This window comes from Phalangium opilio, unplaced genomic scaffold (assembly GCF_054372755.1).
Source record: "Phalangium opilio isolate 3A_F unplaced genomic scaffold, DU_Popi_V2 ptg000070l_1, whole genome shotgun sequence".
In the NCBI taxonomy this organism is placed as follows: Eukaryota; Metazoa; Arthropoda; class Arachnida; order Opiliones; family Phalangiidae; genus Phalangium; species Phalangium opilio.
This window is the reverse complement of record NW_028324182.1, coordinates 1,455,236-1,480,473: the sequence shown is the minus strand read 5'-3', so window position 1 is coordinate 1,480,473 and position 25,238 is coordinate 1,455,236. Positions and strand designations below refer to the sequence as shown.

General features: G+C 40.0%; 4 protein-coding genes across 4 annotated transcripts; all 4 read left to right on the top strand.

The window, feature by feature from the left end:
- Positions 1–397: 397 nt before the first annotated feature.
- LOC149661009 (multidrug resistance-associated protein 1-like) lies at positions 398–6,838 on the top strand. Its single transcript, XM_089843649.1, has 14 exons — positions 398–484; positions 790–966; positions 1,149–1,262; positions 1,327–1,464; positions 1,527–1,664; positions 1,855–1,913; positions 2,010–2,312; positions 4,068–4,242; positions 4,296–4,550; positions 4,667–4,786; positions 5,079–5,282; positions 5,973–6,119; positions 6,189–6,251; positions 6,719–6,838. Exons 1-14 carry the CDS (start codon positions 440–442, stop codon positions 6,836–6,838), a joined length of 2,058 nt encoding a protein of 685 aa, XP_089699775.1. The 5' UTR covers positions 398–439.
- LOC149661008 (ATP-binding cassette sub-family C member 1-like) lies at positions 6,174–13,141 on the top strand. The gene is made up of 11 exons (XM_089843844.1): positions 6,174–6,809; positions 6,927–6,999; positions 7,085–7,599; positions 8,210–8,377; positions 9,036–9,211; positions 9,785–9,893; positions 10,005–10,529; positions 11,024–11,223; positions 11,375–11,501; positions 12,191–12,960; positions 13,030–13,141. The coding sequence occupies exons 3-11, from the start codon at positions 7,234–7,236 to the stop codon at positions 13,139–13,141; spliced, it is 2,553 nt and encodes an 850-aa protein (XP_089699970.1). The 5' UTR covers positions 6,174–6,809; positions 6,927–6,999; positions 7,085–7,233.
- A 1,225-nt stretch (positions 13,142–14,366) lies between these two features.
- Positions 14,367–16,441, top strand: LOC149661007 (uncharacterized). Its single transcript, XM_089843648.1, has 7 exons — positions 14,367–14,497; positions 14,564–14,710; positions 14,811–14,910; positions 14,986–15,187; positions 15,244–15,793; positions 15,859–16,045; positions 16,104–16,441. The coding sequence occupies exons 2-7, from the start codon at positions 14,633–14,635 to the stop codon at positions 16,439–16,441; spliced, it is 1,455 nt and encodes a 484-aa protein (XP_089699774.1). The 5' UTR covers positions 14,367–14,497; positions 14,564–14,632.
- LOC149661006 (uncharacterized) lies at positions 16,439–17,219 on the top strand. The gene is made up of 3 exons (XM_089842421.1): positions 16,439–16,620; positions 16,825–16,973; positions 17,026–17,219. Exons 1-3 carry the CDS (start codon positions 16,454–16,456, stop codon positions 17,208–17,210), a joined length of 501 nt encoding a protein of 166 aa, XP_089698547.1. The 5' UTR covers positions 16,439–16,453; the 3' UTR covers positions 17,211–17,219.
- Positions 17,220–25,238: the final 8,019 nt, after the last annotated feature.

The window sequence follows — 25,238 nt, the reverse complement described above, 5'->3', positions numbered from 1 at the left end:
TTGAGATTTAGACATCTCTTATCTTTCGTCAAACTGAAATGAATTCTTCTATTCATTTAAGGATTAGACTATCTTTACAAGGATAAATTATTAAGTTATATAAATATATTCCGTAATCAGCGATTCAAATATTATAATATAATCTGCTCTAGCAATAAGGACAAAATGTACAGTTCCTAAAAGAACGATTTTATAGCCTGAAGTTTTGTTATTCAGCTCCTACGTAGACGAATTCTATTTAAAATCCACTTGTGTTATGCTAGTGAGACTCGTACTTCAAGGTCTTTTAATGTACTGTTTCAAACCAATACCATCACGGTTTACTGCAAAGCTTTTGAAGGATTCGTTAGTCACCCGATAACATGACAGAGACTGGCTGTTAAATAAATTGCTCGAATTAATTTATTTTAGCAAGGATTTTGGTGTTAATCATCTTAAAATGAGTTCCTCTATTTTGGATGACTTTTGTGAATCTCCATTTTGGGTATGTTTTTCTTTTAATTTTTTTTTTGACAACAGTTACAATAAATTGCTAAGTATATCAATGATTATAAGGCTAGAGGAATACATTTTTAATAAATATAACAAATTAGTATAGAAAATTAAATATGTTAAGTTGACAGTGTGATTAGTGTTAGCCACTGCTATTTTATCATGACAGAAGTCACAAAGACTTAATGATATAATCAGTTCCTATCTCCATAATTCTTATTAATTGTATTACTTTAATAATTATATTAAATGATGGCGTTTGTGTTTTTTCATAAAGTATGTAATTATATTCAATAGGATGGCAATTTGACATGGTACACGGATGATCCAGACTTGACTCCTTGTTTTCAAAAGACCATTCTGGTCTGGGTGCCATGCGCGATACTCTGGGTGTTCCTACCTCTAGAATTAGCGCTGATTGCGAAGTCAGAGCGGCGATGTTTCCGTTGTTCTCATCTTACCATTACGAAAAGTGTAAGTCCTTATTAAGGCGCAAAATGTACTTTTTTTGCTCCGTTTATTGTGTCGAGCTGGGACCAAATAAAAGCTCATACAGCTCCGAAAAATTCGAACGATACATGTGTACACTGTACATGAAAAAGAAATGTCCGAAAAGTTCCTAAAACTTAGGTACTAGTTTTGCTTTGTGTTTTCAGCTTCTGACTTTGTTACTTGCCGCAATTAGCGTCTTAAAATTTGGTAAACAACTATACTTCGGTGATTTTCAAGTCGTGGACAATTTGGCGGTCGTCCTCCAATTTGGAACTTACGTAAGACATTTCCAAAGATCAATATAAACATTTTGATGAATTAAATTGAAGTCGCGTCTTGCAGATCTTGGCGCTATTCCTCATAATTTACGGCAGAGGGGGTGGCACGGTGTTGTCCGGAATCCTGACATTGTTTTGGTTCCTCTTAACACTAACGCAAACTATCACACTGAGATCCACCATCATGAAATACTATTTACTAGTAATCCAAGGCTTACTTTTAAAATAATATTATTTTGGCATTGTGAAAATGTGTTATTTCAGAACGACAAAGATGACTATTTCGGGTTTTTAATTGAAACGGTAATTTACCCTTTAGTAGTAATTACCCTCGTGTTACACACACTGAGTGACGCCTCTCCGCACTACGAAACACATGTGTACGCAATCGAAGTCAAAATGGTAATACTCCATACATTTTGTTGTTTTAATAATTTAAGTTTGACACTGGTTACTAGGAGCTCTGGCTGTTTTTGCTTGTAGTCATTAATTTAGCTCTCAGTAAGGTTTCAATGTCATACTTATGTCGCATCTAAACCAAAATTTTCTATTAAATTCCTTATCAAAAAGATAATAATTTTAAAACATTAAGAAATCAAGGGAAGATGATGCATCATTTTGTTCACGCATGGTTCATTCATGGCTTACCAGGTAGGTATAAGTCTTTTCCCGGCCTTGCATACTTATAAATTGCACTTACTTGAAGAAGTTATAACAGCGCAGCTCATTAATTTTTCCGAATTGCAGCGCCCTGTGGAATGGTTGGAAGAAAAACCTGGAGCCGTCGGATGTGTACGACTTGAATGACGCGGAGCGAGCGCTGACTGTCTCGCGTATTTTTGAAAAACACTGGAAACCCCAAACCAAGACCAAAGGTGACGGCGATGAAATGGAAATGAAACGATTTTCGGAAGAAAGAAACAGAACCAAAAATCAAAGCAAATCCATCGCTTGGCCCTTGTTGAGGACAGTCGGGCCTTGCTTGATAGCAGGAGTGGTCTTTCAAGTTCTGTCCGACGTAGTGTCTATCGGTCCTGCCCTTTTGACAGGGTAAACAATTTCACTTTTTTAGCATTACACTGTAAAAAATGAGCTTGCTTTTGGCATTCAAAAATGATAGCGACCGTTCAATTTTGAACAAGCCTCTATTGACACATTAAGATTTAACCATAGACATTCAATTTTGAACGAGGTGTGTTTTACGCGTTCAAAACTAACCATTAGCATTCATTTTTGAACAAACTACCGTCATATGGATCGGAAGTTAACTGTATCATTCATTTTTGAACAGCTTATATATTACCATTCAAAATTAATCTTTATCCTATTCAATTTTGAATAACCAACTTGCACTAATGATGCGTTCAGTTATGGTCGTTATGGCGTTCAATAGATTATATAAATATTAAGAGCAATTTAGAGGTTCAAATAACAACTTTTTGGCATTCAGACGAGGATGTTTTTGGCGTTCAAACGAGATTATTTTTGACGCTCAAACGAGAGAGTTATGGGCGTTCAAACGAGTGTGATATAGGCGTTCAAACGAGAGCGTTATGGGCGTTCATACGAGAGTTTTTTTGGGGTTTAAACGAGTGCTTTTGGTTTTAAAACAACACTAGAAAAACAGAGTTCAATGGGTATTCAAACGTGAGCGCAATTGTTCATTATTGAACAGTTTGGAAATGTCAGGCGTTCAATCAGGAAAGGTGTGCAGGATCATCCAAGATCTTGGGTATCAAAACAAAACTTTGAATAAAAATCCAATAACATCTCAACATTTTACTTTGACTTTCTTATTTACCCTGAACTAAAAATATATTTGTCTGTATATAATTTTATCAAAGTAAAGGTTACGGATTATGCCGTATTTCACCATTCCCTTATATTTACATAGGCCTTGAAATCGATTGAGTGTATGTAATACATACTCCTTTATAATTTGAGGGAACTTGATAATTAACACTTTCCTTAAGTGCAATCTCTCTTCATATAATTGAACTATTATTTCATACAACGATTAATGTATATGTGTTTCAAGTTAACCACCCTCAGAAGATGTACAAGCTTTAAACTCATAAGGTTTCTTCCTTATCAGTGTCTACATTTAATTCAACTCTATAACTGTTAAATTTCAATGCTTCATCAAACGCTTGTCCACCATGTATTGTTAATGGTGAACTGCTCAATTTTGAATATGAGCGCTTGATCAAACTCCCCGATGCTGCTCAATAATGATTGCAAAAACGTACAATATTAAACGTTCAATTTTCAAATTTGAACGGTTTCGTGCTTAAATTTACATGATATACTATCCTCTTACGCACCGTTCAAATATGAATGTGTGGGCGTTTAATTTTGAACAATAGTGTTCTGTTCAAATTTGAACGCAAAGAAATTATTCAAATTTGAACGCAAAGAAAATATTCAAATTTGAACTCAAAGAAAATATTAAAATTTGAACGCTAAAGCGTACCACCACAGAGTCGGAGCTATGTACGCCCATGCATTCAAAAATGAACCTCTCTTTTCTACAGTGTATAAAAGCATATTAAGTGTATATTTATGGGAAATCAATTCAAATGATTTTAACTTAAAGCGTGAAATTGAGTTCCTTTGTTGCTGTCAGTTTGTCCATTCACATGAGCAATGACATTTTCTGTTTCCGTGGGTCACATGTCTGAATGTTTTCATTCCTTTGAATATTGTTTAAAATTAATTCATAAAGAGGTTGAGATTTCAAATTTTTCCCCAAGATCAAGTAAACTAGGGAACTGAGTTGACTAGTTTACTCACTTATGCTTTCAGTTCCATTATTGATTACTCGACGAACGAAGATCCTTTGTGGAAGGGGATTTTCTACGCTTGCCTTTATGGTTTGGCCTGTTTCGCGCAATCTTTGTTGCAAGAAGGCAGCGCCATTTTCCACACCAAACTAGGATTGAGACTCAAATCCGCCACCATGCACGTTCTGTACAAAAAAGTAAGTTAGGGTTAATCGTGATAATAGTTCATTAATGAGATTCGTCAAAGCAGACATTTCGCTTGACGAGCAGCGATCGACGTGACCTGACAATGGGCGAAATACTGAACACGATGTACGTCGACACGAACAGATTCCAAATTCTGTCGCCGCAACTGAGTCTCTTGTGGTCGGTCCCGGTACAATTAGTACTGTGTTTCGCCTTCATGTATCGAGAACTGGGCTATTCAGCCTTTGCTGGCATCGTACCTATTCTCGTTCTTCTTCCACTGAACTATCTTAGCACCAAGAAATACAAAGAATTGCAGGTAAATGTTATGATTCTACAATGCAAGTCTAAGCTCCCACAGTGGGAGAAAGGAAGGGAGGTTAAAGATGTTAAATTTGGTTACTTCTTGTCACGTGGGTTACATTTTCTACATAGACCATTTCAATGTATCTAAGGGAGAAAGACACGGGGATAAAGCTTTACCTACCATATCACTTTGTGGCGCTTGTTCTGAAGGCTTCGGGGATCAAGAGAGTGCGCAGGAATCAACCTCTTGTATGTCCCGATAATGAGGGTTGCCTACACCCTTTTTCTACATATATAAGGTCTATTGAGTTAATTCTTCTTGACCTTTCTATAAGACAATAGATAGTAATTTCAAGCAAGTGCGGAAGGTATTGCGGTAGTGGCTTTGATTCTAGTATAAGTACCTATAATTGCGATGGGCAGAATTTATGCCGCAATGTATGGTTATGAAACTCACGTGTTGGTTACGACTATAACTTTCACTACAATTTTACGACAATCAGTTTTTGTGAATGGTTTTTTTAAATATCTCATTTATTAGATTCAGTTGATGAAGCTGAAGGACAACAGAATGAAAATGATGAGCGAAATCTTGAACGGAATCCGCGTCTTGAAGTTGTACGCGTGGGAGAGATCGTTCGAAAGGATCGTTCTTGAAATCAGGAAGAAAGAAACTGCACTCATGAAGAAACAAGCCCTCTTCGAAGGAATAAACAAATTTATAACTGCTATCATACCGGTTTTGGTACGAACGTAAAATATTGCAAGAAGTATATCATTATCGATGATGGGGGCTCATAGAAGTGTAGAGACTTCAGCTCCGCAGTATCAAAAGTATATAGATATAAAAACAAAAAGTAAACCACATTGAAATTTGTTCGCGCCTTTTAATATGAGAAGCCCTCTTCTATCCCAGAATAGTGTCGACCCCCCACAGCGTATGATTACCTTCCTGACCGTGGCACAGGAAACATGCCGTGAATAGGCTCATAAAGTAGCTAGTTTAGTACCTTAAATTAACGTTTGGATCGCCAACATCATGTACTACTTTCTGCAAACCTATATGACGTCAAGAAGATCTTTCCTGATTGGTTTATTCGTGAATTGGGTTGAAAGGATGGTAGTTTGCTTCTCATTTTACATGTTGTCTACAGCCAAGGGCAGAGAATGGTCAATGAAGTGTACTTTTTGCTTTTATATCTATACACTTTTGGTAGTGTTAGTGTCATCTCGTAGCGTTCTCACTCGTTTCAAAAAGGCAGACGGCCCTGAAATCTCTACGCTTTCGCCAGACTCAAGAAAGGCGATAGCGTAACATTACAACGATGTTAGAGAACACACGATGCTGTTGGTTTTTGTTAAACTATTCATCTTCAGGGCTTGCAAACTCTTCATTGATTTTGAGTTTCTATAGCTATGGTTTCTACAAATTCAGATTACGACACCGTGTTTCTCCATGTACGTATTAATCGACGACGATAACGTTCTGACCTCGAGAAAAGCTTTCGTCTCCTGGCAGTTGGTACGATTATTAGCGATGTCAATGGTCACGTTTCCGGATTTAGTAAATACACTAGTTATGGTAAGAACGGGATCAGGGAGGGTTCAAAGATAAATCTAGAATTTGCTTCTTCCACTAAATATATATTAGCTAAAACAGATTCAAGAATACGTTCTTGATATTAGTTGTTTCCCGATGATCAAAGATTTGAAAGTTAGTTTACTTCTGAGAGATTTAAACTATTAGGCCTTTATTTTTGCTACATAATTTTGAATATCAAAATAATATTTGATATAGCGAAAAGTTTCGATTTCCCCACATTACTGTGTGGTTGCCACCTAATTACCAGACGACGCAAGTATTCCCAAAATACAGGAAACCGTAGGTACAGTAAATAGGCCTAGGCTCTTGTGATTGTATCCACTTGAGCGACTCGAAGTAGCACGGCTTTAAAAGTGAGTTGGAACTTTGGGACAAGGGTATGACCTGGCACCCTTTCGCGAGCTATATATGTATATATGTTTATAATTTCAAAATTTGGCGTCAGTAAATAACCGCAACTAATTTCATGCTTTAGTGCAAAACATTTTCCCAACAATGAAGTATTGTTTTTTTGGCGGAATTGTTGCTTTTAAAACATTTAAAAAACAAACGCAAATCCACAAAATGCTTCTTTACAGACACACGTCTCGGTAAGAAGAATTGCAAACTTGTTGAGTCTTGGGGAAACAAAGCGTTACGTGGAGAAGATAGCTAGTGACGCACAATATGGTATGTCAATTTGTTATGGAATTGAATAAACGAAATGGGTCGTTTATTGTTTTCGGCAGCTATTCCTATACACAAGCAGATAAATTGAAGTTCAAAATGATTGTGGTTAAAAGGTAGAACTTGAGCGAGGAGAAAGAGACAATTGAAGGACCTCTGCTATGAAAAGAAAATATCCTACTATAATCATCAGGTTAAATCCAATAGTTGGTTTATTCCGCTGATCAAAAGGAATTCTGCCTAAACACAATAATCAATTTTTCTCGTAAACCCTGCAGTGACTAAACAATCTATTTGTAAAACAAGTCAATCAACATGCCGTTCTTAAAGAGGAAAGCCTGAATTCGCTTTTAGATTGTTTGAAGATATTTCTGAACTCACAATTGGTTTATTTTTACCAATTTATTTCTTGAATATTTCAGCGATTATGATTGAGAAAGGAACGTATCATTGGAACTTGGACGATCCAGCGGCTGCATCTCTTCGCAACATCAATTTAAAAGTATCCCGCGGGTCGTTGGTGGCCGTGGTGGGTCCTGTTGGTTGTGGCAAGTCTTCCCTCTTGTCCGCTCTGGTGTCCGAGATGCAGAAGGTGGAGGGTGAGGTGAGAGTGGCAGGGAGAGTGGGATACGTCACTCAACAACCCTGGATCCAGAACGCTTCACTCAGACAGAATATACTCTTTGTCGACGACATGGACCGGGAAAGATACGACAGCGTCATACGTGCATGCGCCCTACAACCGGACCTCGGCCAGCTACCCGCTGACGATGAAACGGAGATTGGAGAAAGAGTATGTATTATTGAAACCAACAAGATGACCCGAGGTCTAGACCATATTAGTAGGCTCATCGTTCCCCACTTAATTAGAACTTTTAATGAGAAATGAACATTCCACTAGTTCAAAATTAGCCTGTTCCTCGTTCAGTCTGGTCATATTCCTCTTGTTGTGTCTCATTTCTTTCCTCCTGACTTCCAGTCCTCTTCCTACTTTCATTTTTACCAGAAGTAAGATAAGGTACTAGAAGTATCGAGTTAACCAAATTCTACACTTGCCGAAAGTGAATATTCTTGATAACGCACCAACGGTTGGCCCTCTGGTAGCTGTTTCTGAGTTTTCCCTCCAAAACGTGAAACGCTCGCGGCGGTAGACGGTCGAACTATATTCAAGCACCCACGTCCGTGTACCGCGGCTTTAGGTTGAGGGAAAGGGGGTAGGAAATTTAGTTTAGGCGCGATGGAAGCTGCTTAAAATCCTCAAATTTGTTCACTAGTGCCAGGATCTATTACCAATGCTAGAGCACTTTACTTCTAGTCCCTTATCTTACTTCTGTTTTTACCCATAGTTCTATAGATGGCTGCTTTCATTAGTCATGCGGTCATTTTCAAATTTTCCATGATAGGGTATCAACTTGAGTGGCGGTCAGAAGCAAAGGGTCAACTTGGCCAGAGCAATTTATCGCGATCACGATGTGTATCTCTTCGATGACCCTTTGGGGGCGGTTGACTCGCACGTGGCCAAACATCTCTTCGACGAAGTCATCGGACCAAAGGGATTTCTTCGAAAAAAAGTATATAAAACTACTCTTATATTCCATGAAAATGCTAAGCTTCTATTAAGCTTCGATATAACGTTTCCTTTAAATCCCGGTAGTAGTTGTATATGGAGGCCTGGAAAATGATCCGTTTCTTTACTTCGAAACAAATATCTGACAATATTTATTTAAGTTGCTTAAATTTTGGTATAAATCCGTCCATTTTTAATAATAGCAGCTCGAAAAGTGATAAACATATTTGATGCTGTAAGCATGGATATGTATAAATAGTACGATTTATGGATTTTCAACTAGGCCAAAAAGCTGGCCAACAAAGATGCCTCTATATTGATTCCGAAGTAGTTATGTCACGTGGCGAAAAGGAACTATATCTCTCACCGTAGAATCCCGAGTGGTGGGTTTGAAAATTCACCTATGCGCAGAGAGAAAAGTTACCAATTTACTTCTCACTCAAGGTTTGGGGGAGGGTTAAAAGTCATTTTTCTCTCTCCTCAACTGCGCCTAAATAAAATGTCTTGTGGAAGGTAAGCGATGGAAATTCTTCAGACCCTGTATTTATACATATCCATGTTGTAAGTGACTAGCAAACAAACCCTTTTGAGCCTTTTGCTTTTGAAAGCTGCTTCTGTTTTGTAGTTCTTTGGTCAACAATTAATATTTCAATATCTTGCAGACGAGAGTTTTGGTGACGCACAACTTGAGCTTCATCCGAGAAATGGACGAGATCTTCTTCATGAACAACGGTCGAATCATCGAGAGGGGAACCTATGACGAAATCATGAGTGGTCAGGGAATGGCCAGAGATTATTTCAGTCAACACCTGAACGACGATGACAAAGTTGAAGCGTCGTGAGTAAATATGCAGTTATATCTACACTATCTATAGCCAGAACGTAGTAGAAAAGCGAAAAAACTTTAGGCCTAAGTCATAGCCATTAACTGTACCAGAAGTGGTATGATACTAGAAGTATTGAGCTAACCAAATTCTTCACTCGGCATTAGTGAAAAGACTTGATAAAACACAAACGGTTGGCCCTCTAGTGGCGGTTTCAGAATTTTCCCTCCAAAACGTGAGACGCTCGCGGTGGTAGACGGCCGAACTAGATTCAAGGAGCCGCGCCGGTGTTCGGCTGCTTTAGGTTGAGGGGAAGGGGGTAGGAAATGTTTTTGGAACTCGAACAATTTTTTTCTCTCTATTGTAGGCGCGATGGAAGCGGCATAAAATCCTCAAATTTGTTCACTAGTGCCAGGATCTATTACCAATGCTAGAGCCCTTCACTTCTAGTCTCATACCACTTCTGACTGTACCAAACAACAGCCATTTGGCCTGCACTATTTGTTGAGATAGCTCTTATTTTGGAATTGTTTCTTTCAAGTTGAACAAGCCTTACTAATTTATGAATTTTGGTAACGCAATTTTAGTGGAACTTCAAGTATCAAAGCTGAGAGGTTAATTCGTGCAACCCAAGGAAAAGCCTCACATGAAGATGAGGCAAAGCTCATGACTAAAGAGACACTCAAAGAAGGAAACGTATGCGCTCTATAATATACGAGGAGAGTTTGGACGTTTCTTGTCTTCTTGAGAACTAAAACTCTCCTCACACATATTTTTCCTAGTGATAATGTTATTGCGCATTTGCAGATATCCGTATCACAATACAAACAATATTTTAAAGCCTACGGTATAACATGGTACGCGATCTTCGAAGCATTAATCACCGGTGTTGTAGTCCTTAATTTCACGTCAGTGTACTGGCTGTCTTTGTGGTGCGCAGACTACAAGAAAGATTTTCAAGCAAACCTAGACTTAAAGGCAACCCGTATAGCGGTCTTAGTCGCTCTTGGTCTAACCCAAGCCATTCAAACATTTTTGTACGTTATCATCAGCGTTCTTCGCTGTCTACGAGCTGCAAACTGTCTACATGGGAAAATGCTCGATAGCGTAATTCGCTCTCCCATGTTCTTCTTCGACACGACCCCCCTTGGAAGGATACTCAATCGCTTCTCCCAAGATATCGACGCCCTAGACCAGCAATTTTCTCCGATGTTAAGAGCAACCAATGTCGGATTGATATTTTTAGTTGTTTACACCTTAGCTATTGCAATATACTTACCGTTATTCATAATTCCCTGCATTGTCGTGTTCGTTGGATACCTTTTACTTCAGGTAGGAACTCGATTTTAGTCTTCTGTCATAAGTAGTTATCCGGTATCACTCTCAATTATTAATTGTTGTGGTTTAACACAGAATTCGTAACGATTATGGGGTAGCCACTTTTGATTTTTAGTAATCTGGGAGTTGGTTGCATTGGAGGCTATGGTAAAATAGAAAACATAAAAATAAACATTTAAAAAAGGCTATATTATTTTGGACATTTTATGATGTTAATACGTATTACAAGATTATTTGAGAAGTTTTATTATGCGTAGAAAATCCCTAAAAGCGACGGGAAAGATGACTTGGTGCCACGACTTCTTAACCCAGCGAAATAACATTCCTTGAATTATTAAATCTTAAAATGTTTTGTCTTTTACGTATTTTATTGCAACATGTTGTAGAAGGCACCCGCATTTTAACCGCGGAGTGCTCGAGCCCACTTCTGGAATGAATTACTTCACAATATATCATTTAAACCGAAGCTTTTCCCATATATTTGACAGCGTTTCTTGATGTCGAGCAATCGTCAATTCAAGCGGATAACCAGCCTGAGAAATTCCTTCTTGTTTTCGCATGTGGGAGGATCAGTGGCTGGCAGCACTGTCATCAGAGCGTGTGACGCCGGACAGAACTTCGAAGGACACTTTTTAAAACTGATCGACGAATGCACTGCCGCTAACTACATAATGAACATGGCACAAAGGTAATTTTGCAATTGCGTCAATAAAGCCCGGTTTCAATCGCGTCCTTTTCGTTTTGGGATGACAGCCTTTTATCAGCATCTACACTTCATTATTACCTTAATGTGGATGCAAAGCAATTCGAACATTCAATGAAATGCAATTTCTTTCCAGATGGCTGACAGTACGACACAATATCTTGAGCAATTGCTTGATGTTTTGCACCGCAATTTTCATCATTTTGAGCAAAGAGTCTCTGTCATCTGATTTTGTAGGATTGCTCTTGGCTAATGCCGATCGGGTAAGTGGAGACGAAGCCAGTATGTCAAAATATCAGTTGGTTTTTCTTTTAACTCTTGAACCTAGCTTGATTGTGAAACATCTCAAAAGTGGGACGAATAGAAAGGACTAATTAACAAAGAGATCGAATTGCATGCGGGGGTTTGAATGACAGATTAAATGAGCAAAATATCACAGCAACCAGGTTTTAGCGACAATGGAATTTTAAACCTAGGGCCGCATTTTTGTATGTTTTTCTTTATTTTTGTAGAATGTAGAAGCTATAGTTTGAATAACATTCTCATACGTTTTCAAGAAACCGTTTAATTGTCATTTCATGACATGGCACTGACAAGCTTTATTACTTTTTCGAGTGACGATAACGTCACGGAGAGGTACTATAATGCATGTGTAATGTAACACCTCCGGGAAAGAGGGTACGAAATTTAGGAAACGTGCATGACCAGGCACCCTATCCCCTACTTGATCGGAACTTTTGTTTTAATTTGTATACTTTTGGTGAAATATCATTATCTTTACACTTAAGTCTTTATCAGGTCATATTTATGAATGAAATATATTATTGTTTTTTTTTTTTGAATTTATATGTCTAACGAAAAATTCCCTTGAATTTAGATAGTAAATCACCAAATTGCGCTAATCATTCATTTTCTGCAAATTAAGTACTAATTTAATATTTTGATCTAACAGCTTGTGCAATACCTGAAATTCTTCATCGCTGGCTCTACGGTTTTTGAATCAAATCTCGTCTCCGTAGAAAGAGTTGACGAATACTGTCGTTTGGAGTCCGAGGCCGAGTGGGAGAAACCAGAATCTCAACCACCTGCTGACTGGCCTCAAAGAGGACAAATCATATTCCAGAACTACAGCACCAAATACCGCGAAGGATTGGATTTGGTCTTGAAGGACATTGATGTCAGTATTGAGGCTGGAGAGAAGGTGGGCGTGGTGGGGCGGACAGGTGCCGGAAAGTCGTCGCTGACGCTGGCGCTCTTCCGTCTCATCGAACGGGTGCGCGGTCAGATCGTCGTAGACGGAGTGGAAGTGGAGGGATTGGGCTTGTCCGATTTGCGTTCGCGACTGACCATCATCCCCCAAGAGCCCGTCCTCTTCTCGGGCACGCTCAGACTCAACCTGGATCCTTTCGGGCAAAAAGACGACCAGCAACTGTGGGCCGCCCTGGAACACTCGCACCTGAAATCCTTCGTGACGTCACTCAAGCAGGGACTGGATCACCCTGTGGCCGAAGGAGGTAACAACCTGAGCGTCGGTCAGCGTCAGTTGGTCTGCTTGGCTCGAGCCTTGTTGAGGAACACCAAGATCCTGATCTTGGATGAAGCGACGGCCTCGGTCGACATGGACACCGACGATCTCATTCAAGAGACCATCAAGAAGGAATTCGCCAACTCTACAATCATCACCATCGCCCACAGAATAAACACCATCTTGGAATACGACAAGTTGGTTTACCTACCTATTAAACCGGCTTAAAATGATTGGCTAATTTTATGTTACTTAATTCTTCTTAGGGTGATGGTTCTCGATCAGGGCCGAATTGTGGAATTCGACTCTCCAGCTGCTCTCTTGAAGAATGAACAATCTATGTTCTACGATTTGGCGAAAGATGCCAAAATAATCTAGATCACTTTTAAATTAAAACGTTTAATGTTTTGTACAGTTCGTTTCTAATATAGCAACGTCACTTGATGGTCTTTACTAAGTAATCAGCACATTTTTATTGTCTCAACTAGTTAAGACATCTATAATCCTTGGGTTAGTAATTGATCAGAGCAAATTCTTAAGCGTTTTCATCGAAAATAATGTTAATAATACACTCTTAACAGATGAAATCAAAAAGTTTTTAATGGAATCAAATTGAAAATATAAGTTTCATTATGTATTCATTTGCTCATCGTGATTTAACACTACATCTAACGCGTTTTAGATTTCTATGCTCTTTATTAATTCGCTTGATTTACTTCAGCTTGTATTTAAGCAATTTAGTTCTTCGCTGTAATCGGTGATAGTCTCGCTTTGTTTACATAGAAAAATAGAAATATTTGACTTTCAATATCAAATTTATACCAAACCACAGCGATTGACAAATAAATCGGTCTACTCTAGGCCCCAAAATAAACACAGCAGTCTTACTAAACATGAATGAAATTTGTTCTCCAAATTGTTTTGATAAGTTATCTAATGCGTTGTGTATCAATGACAGGAGCCGATAATAGATTTATCTAACTTTATTCAGTGCTACAGAGAGTAGTGAGTTACTGTAGGCCCAATAGGTCAGCCTAGATTACAGCCTGGGTGACGCCCTATTGTGAGGTTGTCTACTGAGATAACGGTTAGATCATAGATTAGATTACAGCGAATAGTCGAGGCTAATACTCGCGAATAGTCGAGGCTAATACTCGCGATATTTTAAAGCCTACCTGCACTATCCCCTTTCCCGGAGGGTACTTTCACGCAAAGCATCTAGCTCCGTCTCTTGTTTCCGTAAAGCCAACGGCGCATGCGCAAGCGAACAGGGCCGTGACGTAGTTGGCGACAAACAAACGGGTTTCGGGCTTCGGCGCGACGTGGATAATAACGCGTAGATCATAGGAAGGTGTTAAGTTTCGCTAGCGGTTATTAATTTATTTTGTTTCCAAAATGGTCTATTGTTGTGCTTATTCGTGTAAATCTTCAAGCGCAAACCCCGGTAATAGTTTTTATCGTTTTCCTTTGGATAATAAGGATCTTTTAAAGCAGTGGCTAGCTAAAATTAAAAGGAAAAACTTCACGCCTACAAAGGCTTCGCGTGTATGTCATTTGCATTTTGAACTGGATTGTTTTGAACTAAGTGGAAGAAAATAATTTTTGTCTTCAATTGGTTACAGTGGTAGTCGAAATTCAAAATTAAAACCCAATGCTGTACCAACAATATTCTCGTTCAATGAACCAAAGTTGGCACCTAAACGGGTGGCTGCGTTAAAGCGGCGTAGAAGAGAGGTAGTCCTATTTATGAAGTTCGAAATATGCGTTTTTGGTTTCTATTATATTTTATTTTACATCTAGGTTGTAAGTGACTTAATTAAAGTTAAATCAGGTTCAGGCACTTTTGATCAGGAAATAAATAACGAGGAAATGCAGACTGACTCCAGCGAACCTGATAATGACGAAATAATTATGCCCTCAACTAGTGGCATACCTTCTTCAAATAAGGTATTATGGTGTAAAATGATGAGAGTTAATAATTTAGAGATAAAAAATCATGATTAAGGTATAAGTGTAGATATTATATATTACATTTATATACATACAGAAACAAGTAGAAGCCAAAACAAAACCGGCAAGTAGTCAAACCCCGAGAATAAATTATCGTTCAAAACTATCTCAGACAAAATTTGCTAGTAATACGAAAGGTAAATCTAAGCTGACAGAAGTAACTGTTTTTTTGGTTTAAATTAAAAATATTCTGATGTCATTTACTTTTAAAGCTGTACAAACTGAAAGTATAACTGAGATTAAGAAAACTAGTAACGCTGAGACACAGTGCAACCTTTACACGTCTAACGAGCCTATAGTGGGTTTACGAAAAGAAATCCTTTTTACTGGTGATGATGATGATAACAGCAGCAATGAAGAGTTCCAAGATAACGAAAAAGAGGACCCATCTTATAATCCCATTGATATTTCAGGGTATTTTTTTTTCTCTTAATTAAACGGAATAGAAGTAACAAATTAAAACTTTACAGATCTGAATCTGACGAAGATTTGCCCAGTCACGACATGAAAAATGAAAGAAAGTTTATAGTTTTTGAGAGCTGTCTGATGAGCCTTTTTGCAACCTGTTTAGTTTGTTCTAGTTCAGCAGTAGCTAAAATTAAACAGGTTTTGGGTACAATGGTTGCCATAGAAATTGAGTGTGTCAATCGTCATGTGAGAACTTGGTTTAGCCAACCAACTCATGGAAAAATGCCACTTGGAAATTTAATCTCAGCGGCAGTGATCTTGTTTTCTGGTGGTCACTCAACAAACATCATAAGAATGTTCAACTTTCTCCAAATCCCATTTATTTCATCTCGGACCTATTTCAAAATCCAGAAATTTTACTTACATCCTACGATTATGCTTCGCTGGCAAAGAGAAGAAAAAGCTCTTCTTGGCTATTATAGAGCAAGGGCTGAAAGGTACACTTTTGGAGGGGATGGTCGTTGTGACAGTCCTGGCCATAGTGCTAAATATGGCTCCTATACCCTCATGGATTTAGAAACTGGAGAAATAGTAACATTCCAGCTAGTACAGGTACAATAACACGTTTGGTTTTTAAATAATGGTTTTTATCATATTGAATTGGGTTGATTACGTAGAGTAACGAAGTTACATCTTCCACCGCCATGGAGTTAGAGGGTTTAAAGCGTTGCATGAAGGTACTGGACAGTAACGAAGTTTACCTAAAGACCCTAATTACTGATCGTCACATCCAAGTCAGAAAATACTTGAGGGAATCTTATCCTGAAGTGGCTCATCAATTTGATGCTTGGCATATTTCTAAAGGTACGTTTTAGTTCAAACATGAGTATCATTCCATGGTATTTATTTAACCATTTTAAAGCCGTTGCCAAGAAATTTAACCAAGCTGCAAAGATCAATGATTGCCAAATAATTGAGAGATGGACTCAAAGTCTCACAAATCACCTTCATTGGTGCGCTTGTAGCAGTCCAGGAAGACCTCTAGAGAAAAAGGACAAATGGTTGAGCTTGCTTAACCACATATCAAATAAACACACGGACCATGATTTGGAATATTTCAAAAATTGCGTTCACCCACCGATGAATCAAGAAACGCGAGTGAAAGGGACGAAAAAGAAAAAATGGATCAGAGAGGGTAAGCTTTACCCTTATCAAATTACGATGAACCGTCAATTTATAAAATTAAAATGTAATAACTAAAATTTAGGTACAATGGCGCACATTCAAGTGTCCAAAATTGTAAAAAATACTAGGCTTTGCAATGATATCAAAATGATATCCAGCGATGGTCAAACGAGTAGCCTTGAAGGATACCATTCGCAATTGCTAACAATGGCTCCAAAAAATACACACTTCTTTTATGAAGGCATGCAGTCAAGGTAATGGACTTTATTTTAAACTCATTACAGGGTGTTTCTGAAAGGTCAATCAGAAATTAAAGGGGGTGTTCTTTTGGGCAAAATGTCATAGAATATTTTTAATTTCTGATAGACATTTCAGAAACACCCTGTATATCTCACGTCTAAATTAACAACAATCATTTGGTTTGAAATGGTACTTCTTTCCTTATATGGGTTTATCAGGTTAGCTCTGGCGGCTTTGCACAACAATGAGAACAGTTTCAGATGTCAAAAAGAAAATGCCAATGGAGAACTGCGCTACAAAACCAAATTTCCCAAAGCGAAGAAAGGGCGCTGTATTGTATCTGCAGTCAAAGAAGAGGCCACATATGGTACAATATTTGCCCTTCAGTCAAAAAAAGTTCTAATTATAATTTTTAACAGATTACGTGGATCAACTAATTGAATTAGTTTTTGAAAGGAGAAGTGAATTTCCATCTTACGAAGAAGCAAGATTAAATCTAGAAATGCAACCAAATCTTGTGCCTCCTCCTTTGTCAAACACTTACACCACACCACCACCTAAAGCTGAATTAATTAGAAACCATGTTTCTAGATTCCAAAATTAAGGCTGATGACACTGGATTTTTTAATTTTTAAAATATTGTGTTATTTGAGTGCAGTTAATGCACTTTTCATATTACCAAATAAAAAAATACTAAAACTATGTTTTAATTTCATTCATCAAATCATAAAACTTTTAGGAACTTTTATTGAGCAATAATTTGATTTAGTAGTATCACAAATTTAATTTTATGACTTAACAATGTAGTATCACAAATTCAGTTTTATGACTTAACAATATTTTAGTTTTGACCTTGAAGATTCTTGATGTATCATAAATTTAGTTTTAAGACTTAACAATATTTTAGTTTATCTTGGAAGATCAGAAATAAGATTTAGTATTTTAGTTTTTAAATATCACAAATTTTAGCTTTTACTTTTGATTTAGAAAGTTAAGACTAATAATATTTTAAACTCAATTTTTGGTTTAAACATATACAAATCCTTTGTATATCAAGTTTGGGGCAGGAAATCTTTCCCTTATCTTATTAACAACACAAGCTGGTATAATTACCCTCTGGCGTTTACCCAAGTGTTGATAAACAAACCGGACGAATTGTCGGTATGCTGTGTAACGATGTCTCCTAAAACGTATTAATAGCTAATTAACTTGGTAGTTTAACAATAAAAACTAATATCGTACTCGGCAGTAATCATGTTCCTATCATTCACGCCAAATCTTCTCATGTCCGCTCTTACATACGCGTTGTAAGCCGTCTTTAAAACTTCTTCTTCAGACAGTTCAAAGAAAAGCCCACATGTTGTGTTACACAGAGGTGCTCACCTTCATTGGATTTTCTTTTAACTGCTACTTGTTCACAGCAGCAGATACATTCTTCGGGGCTTCCCAGAACAACACAATTTTGACAGGTACACCTTCCAAATATACACTAATTAAGGCTGAGTTCATTCAAACTAAATTAAAATTGAAAATCCCAATTACCATGTTCTGACATTCGTCATTCTATTTTCTATATCCATGGCACTCTCATCGGATTCTTCGCCCGAATCCCTATTTATAATTTCTTCATCACTGGATGAGTCAGTTTCCGGTTCAAATTGATAAGGCTCAACGTTATTAGCCATAACTATTAAGTTTTAAAACTTAAATGTGCCGTACATTCCCAAATTATAACAAGAGAACAGTGGGTTACAGCCTCGTCTGAGTCGTCTCTATCAAAAAATCCGCCGTATTTGTCTCCGACTACGTCACGCGGCTAGGGGGTGGCTAGATACAAATTCCCGCGGTTTTCGTGCATTCTGTCGTCTGCTAAAATTCGATCTAATTTAAAATATTAATTAAAATTGGCGGGTGTTTTCGGGAAGGGAATATTATTTTCGTGTATTTTAATGTTGTATCTATCATTAGGTAAAATTAAATTTTTGTGTGCAGGTAGACTTTAAAGACTTAAGGTTATGGTCAATTCGTCCTGTATTCTTACTAATTAGTACAATATATTTTCAGTTCGTTAAGAAACTTTGAATCAGGAATATTTCTTAAAGACGCTACCGACCAGCATTGGTCGTTTAAAGATTGTCGGAAGTTCCTGTTCAAAACGCCTGCAGAAAGCCGATTGAAACCATTACGAATTTCATCAATATATTTTTCTTTAATAATTCTTCTCGCTGGTAGCATCATCTCTATTGCTACGCATGGACAGCAAGCGTTTTCTCAGGAACGTATGTTTGACAAAAAAACTAAAATATCCCGCGCAAAGAAAAGAATTCGTAGGAAAAGGCTTTACTTGCCGGATTTTAATGAGGTCTGAAATTCTGAATCAATTCGATTCAAATCGACCACGCTTCAAAATAGTTTGGTCTAATTTAAATTTTATATCTTTCAGCCCTCAATGTTTAAAATTGAAATTTCCCGTAATCTATGATATGCGCCACGTTAACAAATGTAGCAATATAGCTTATCGCTTTGATTTTTGTATTCAGGGTGCAAAATTTGTTTTTGGTGTGTTCTAACATTCTATTGTCACGTTAAAAAGAACGAGACTAAACGTTGTACGTGGATGGAAGAATTTATTAGCAAAAAAGAACGACACTAAACGTTGTACGTGGATGGAAGAATTTATTAGCAAAAACGAACGAGACTAAACGTTGTACGTGGATGGAAGAATTTATTAACAAAAACGAACGAGACTAAACGTTGTACGTGGATGGAAGAATTTATTAGCAAAAATAAGTTTACAAAAAGAGTTTGAATTTTGGCGCGCGCGTGACTAACGTCGATACGTTCCTCGGCGGAGAAGTGGTCTCACGAAGCGGGGCCTTTCGGCTTTAAGATCCCCGTGAACACACTGGGTAGTCTAGGGCAAGCTTTTCAGCTTTACGTCCTAGCTCGTACCAAACCTTAGTAGACTGGACTTTTCAGTCTTAGGTTCCTACTAAGGCTTTCTCCGGAGAGAGACTGGCCGATCCCTACGGGGCTCGCGCCCTTTTATACCTGCGGTAGTTGGCGCGCGCTTTCTTTTCGGGTTTATGTTTGTTGTAACGTTGTCTGTCTATTTCTTCTCGGGTTTATGTTTGTTGTAAATATGTCTGTCCATTTAACTACTATGGTCTTGCGGGTTGTGTGACAGCTCCCCCATAGAACAAAAGCCGTCCCGGCGACTAAACGAAAATTAGCAACTGATGGTGACTTCTTTAGCTTGATAGAGAAGTCGGAGGCGCTGTTTCGAAGGTTTCATTGTGCGAGCGGCTGGACGCGGGTGTCGGTGTAGAAGATTCGAGCGGTTATTATTATAATTCTTTTTTTTATCTTTGGCACCTGGGACGTAATGAATGGGTTATCCGTATGAAAGCCTATGGAGGCTGCGTTTTATACGGGTAGAACGGCAAACATCGGCGGGGGTACAAGGTCCCTCGTGTTGTTGCGAGATGGAATGCAGGCGAGGTCAGGATTTGTCAGCGAGGGATCGCAAATGGCTGCTGGGCCGTCATCTGGCGAATAATCCAAAATTGCTGGGTGTGTTCGGAAGGAGACCCGAAGGGTGGCGCTGGGAGTGTTCGTGTCTGAAAAATCGGGTCGTGGGAAATATGGTTTAAGACGCTCGACGGCCACGACGTCAGATTTCGACTCTTCGGAATTGGAGATTTCATAGTTATTAACTGCCGTCTATCGGATTATGCGATATGGTCCAGCGTAGTTATGCAGTAATTTTTCCGAGAGCCCGGGGACGCGACGCGGAGTTTTTAAGAAAACCAAGTCGCCCTTATTGTAAATGTGTTCTCGGCGTGTCAGGTCGAATCTTTCTTTATCCTTCTGCTGGGCATTGCCATGCCGCGAAGCAGCCACATCCCGAGCTCGTTGCGCATATAAGATATTTCCGAAGCCAAACTGACTCCTAACGGTAGATGCTGGGAGCTCCAGGGTGGCGTCGAGACATAAATCGGCTTCATAGCCATGCATCAAAAAGAAGGGGGTGTACTTTGTGACATCATGTATCGATGTGTTGTAAGCAAAGATCAGGAACGGTAGGAAACGATCCCAATCGCGATGGTTGCCCGAGACGTACTGGGCCATCATGTCCGCCAGGGTTTTATTAAAACGTTCCGTTTGCCCGTTGGTGCGTGGGTGATAGGTTGTGGTGCGGCGGTGTTCGATGGTAAACAGTTTATTGATTTCCTCGACAAGTTTGTTTACGTTATCTGTGCCCCGGTCTGTGATGATTTCCCGCGGAGCTCCATAGTGTGGAATTTCGCCGTTTCTTCCGCGGTGCCTCGAGTGATAGCCTTTGCCACAACCATTCAAGTGCAGTAGTCCGTGCATACTAAAATATGAACGTTACCGTCATGGGATTGTGGAAAAGTTCCTAATTTGTCTAGCCCGATTCTTGCAAATGGTTTCGTGGTTGGTGGTATGGGCTTGAGAAAACCCACCGGTTTGAAAGGGTACGTTTTTTGTTTTTGACATGGGACGCAGGACTGAACGTACTGCGTCACGTGCGCCAACATTTTCGGCCAATCGGATCCGCTCCCAAGTACGTTTGAGCCCGCGATGACCGGAAGTCACATCGTCGTGCAAGGCAAAAAAGATAGCTTTGCGTATTGGCTTGGGGGCGACGAGAACTAATTTAAGGCCCTCGTTTGTCCTAACCCTATGATGAAGTAGGCCGTTTACTAACTCAAAGCATCAAGCTGTCTTAATGAGTGGTCTAGGGGCCGCAAGGGGCTGTTTTTCCAAGAAGTCGATTATGGTAGACGTGTATACATCCTGTCGTTGTAAGGCTGGGATATCCAATTCGGTAAGGTCCAAGCCTTGGGTGCAGTCAGAAGATGTCAAGAGTGTGTCATGAATTGTAGGTGCAGGTTCGTGGGACAACGTGGCAGTGCGTCGGCGTCGTGATGCTTCCGTCCGTCTTTGTACTTTATAACTGGGTTGAACTCTTGCAATGTTAGGGACCAGTGGGCTAATCGACCATTAGGATTCTTAACTGATGTAAGCCAACATAGCCCGTGATGGTCGGTAACGATGTTAAGGGCTCGTCCGTGAACGTAGGGGTGGAATTTATGTGCACCAAAAATGATTCGCAGACATTCCCGCTCCATTGGGTTATAATTGCGCTCGGCCGAGTTGAGGAGACGACTAGCGTAGGCGATGACGTGTTCACGCCCATCGATACGTTGTTTAAGTATGGCCCCGACACCATACGCCGAAGCGTCGGTGTGAATTTCAAAGGGTGTGTGTCATTGTGGGTGTGCTACAATGGGGGCTGAAATGAGGCAATTCCGGAGATGTTGGAAAGACTTCATCTCGTCTGGTCCCCATCGGAAAGAAGTATCTTTTCTGGTGAGTTCGGTTAACGGTCGAGCGATGTGGGCGAAGTCATGGATGAAGTGGCGATAGTACCCGGACAGGCCAAGGAATTGTTGAACCTGCTTCATAGTTCGAGGGGTACTGAACTTAGCGACAGCTTCCAGGTTGCGTGGGTCAGGTGAAATACCGTTACCGTCGATCACATGACCAAGGTATGTTATGCGTGGTTTGGCGAAGGCTTTTTCTGGTCTTGACTTTCAGGTTTGCTTTCTCAAGGCAGGTTAGCACTTGGTCCAGGTGACGCATGTGGGACGGGAAATCGCGTGAAAAGACGATTATATCATCTAAGTGATTTGCCACATATGAGAGCCTAAGGTGCAGTACATGAGTCTCTGGAAAGTTGCGGGAGCATTGCAAAGACCCATGTCAAGTACGTTGAATTCGTACTGGCCGTCCGGCGTGAGAAAGGCAGTCTTTTCCTTTGACGCTTCATCGAGTTCCACTTGGAAATAGTCAAATGCTAAATCTAGCTTCGTGAAAAGGGAGGCTCCAGCCAATCGATCGAGCGTGCCATCAATTCGCGGAAGCGGGTGGACATCTTTCTTAGTGACTAGGTTCAGCTTTCTCCAGTCCACACAAAAACGCCAATTTCCGTCTCTTTTTTTGATTAGGACAACAGGTGCAGCCCAGGGACTGCAAGATTCGCGGATAGTCCCATTGGTGAGTAGTTTGTCGACTTCCTCTTGTACTATTTCACGTTCTTTGAGTGATTGCGGTAAGGCTGGGAACGCACAGGGGCAGCATCTCCCGTGTGTATTTGGTGTTTAATTAGGGAGGTGCTACCTAAGGCGCCTTCATACTTGGAGAACACACTGGAGTGTCGATGTAAGAGGGACAGTAGCTGCTCTCTTTGGTTCTCTGTCAAGTCTGTGCCAATGTCCAGAGAGGAGGGGAGGTCAGTCATGTGTTAGTGTTTGGTGCGTTGGCGAGTGACTGAAGTTCAAGTATGTCGTGCGCTTTAGCGACGACGGCGTCTCGATGGACAATGATAGGGCGATGGTGAGGATTAGCCACGCGAATAAAGGCATGGTTATTTCGAAACGTTGCCAACGTTTTACAAATCAACAGACCGTAGCGTTGAAATGTAGAAGGCAGAGGTTCAATCATGAGTGGACCGGATGTCTGCAGGGCGGTCACTTCGAGGGCGATCTCTGATGACGCAGGAATGGTTACGTCATGGGTATTCCGTACCGGTGATCGAATAAAATATCAGGGAGCGGGAAACGTTCGTCCTGGATTGCAACAGAACGGGTTCGGAAACTGATTTCAACTTCATTGCGGTCACAAAATTCAAGCGCCAGTAAGAGATCGTAATCGAAATGATCAACTATAAGTGCTTGTATCCTGTGTGTCGTGTCGCCCAGTAATAAGTCCAAGGTGGTAGCACCAAGGGGTGGTATAAGTGACCCATCTGCGACACGTAGTCGGAGGGTTCCTGCAGATGTAGTCGGTAAACCCAAGTTTTGTACTAGTCTGGGGTTGATGATGTTTTTGGTACTACCCGAGTCTATGATGACGTTAATGTTCGTGTTGTTAACTTTGGCGGGTAGAGAAACTAATTTGTTGGACGGGCTCAGTGGTAGAGGGCAGACATCTGGGCTAGACGGTGGTGCACCCTCATTTAGTACCGTCGTGACCCGTTTCCCTGGTCACGAGTTTGTGGATGTGGCAAGGGATTTCTATTGCGATTCCAATTGTTTTGTGGCAACTGATTACGTCCAGTCCAATTAGAGGTTGACGCCCGATTTTGGGTAAAGGTGACGGAGAGCGAGCGCGGTTTCCGTTGTACTCAGGTCGGTATGGTGGATGACTTCTTTTATCTTGCGGTCGAGGTGTCTGGCGGCAATAGGAAGCCAGGTGATCCTGTCCCCCACAGGAGGAGCAACGATACGAAGGGAGTTGGTGGTGTGGGCTTGGGGCCCGAAGGTGGGAGTCAAGTTTAAGTGTTTCCATGTCGCGACGGAGTTCCATTCGAAGAGAAGATAGGTCGGTATCGGTTGACGTTTGCAGAAGAGCAGGGACGGAATGTTTGGCCTCCAGGATGGTAGTTCTAGTCGCAAGCATGGTAAACATTTCCAGTATTTTACCCTCGGTGGAGCCAAAAGCATGAGTGGGTGGAATAGTGCTTATTGTGCGTAGTTTATCCAAGAAATCAGTAGAGGAAGTGGGATTCATCAATATAACTTTTTCCTTTAGTTCAGGCAGAAGACCGTTGAGAAGGAAATTCAGTTTCTCCGATTCGAGCATGTTAGGGTTTTCCAGGGAGCATAAACTAAGTGTGCTCCGATAGTAGTGAACGGAATCGCTTCCTGGGAGTTGTCGATGGGTCATTAACTCGTTGAAAATGGCACGAGAGGTTCTACCAAACTCGTTTATCAGGGCTGTTTTCCATTGAAGCCAAGTAGTACGGGGATTGGCTGAATGGCTGCGGATTTCCGCCGAGTACCAGGGCAAAGCCGTGCCGACAAATATGGACGGCAGCAGACCGAGTAAAGCGGCGTCGCTGGATCCGTTGGTTTTTTCCTCAAAAAGAGTGAAAAATCGTGAACGTCCTGCGTCAGGGGGTCAAATTTTGGAGTGTCTCGATAGAGATTAACAGTATTCAGCGCTGCCGTAACCGCGGCAGAGATTTCTGCGGCTGTACCCGTACAAAAATTTTAAGCTGTAATTGATCTGCATACGCGCTTTTTTATCGCTACCACGCTGTAATAGGTATACATTAAGGCTACATTTTCTGCAGCTCGAAAAACGCGAAAATTTAACAGAAATTCCAGAACTGCAAATTGTCTGCCGTCTCTACATTTTCTGTTTATTATCTGTTAATTGTCTGTACTGGCAGAAATATGCAGCGCGATTCTGCAAACGCGATGCAAAAGTAGAAATAACAGCTGCTAGTTTAAAACTGTAATTTGACCACAGTTATAGACATGTTACAGATCTGCAAAAGTGATGGAAAAGTAGAAATCCAGCTGATAATTTAAAACTGCAATTTGAGTATATTTATTGACATATTACAGGTTTGCAAAAGTGATGAAAAAGTAGAAATACCAGCTGCTAGTTTAAAACTGCAACTTGACCACATTTATAGACATGTTACAGGCCTGCAAATGTGATGGAAAAGTAGAAATCCAGATGCCAATTTAAAACTGTAATTTGACCTTATTTATAGACATGTTACAGGTCTGCAAAACTTATGGAAAAGTAGATA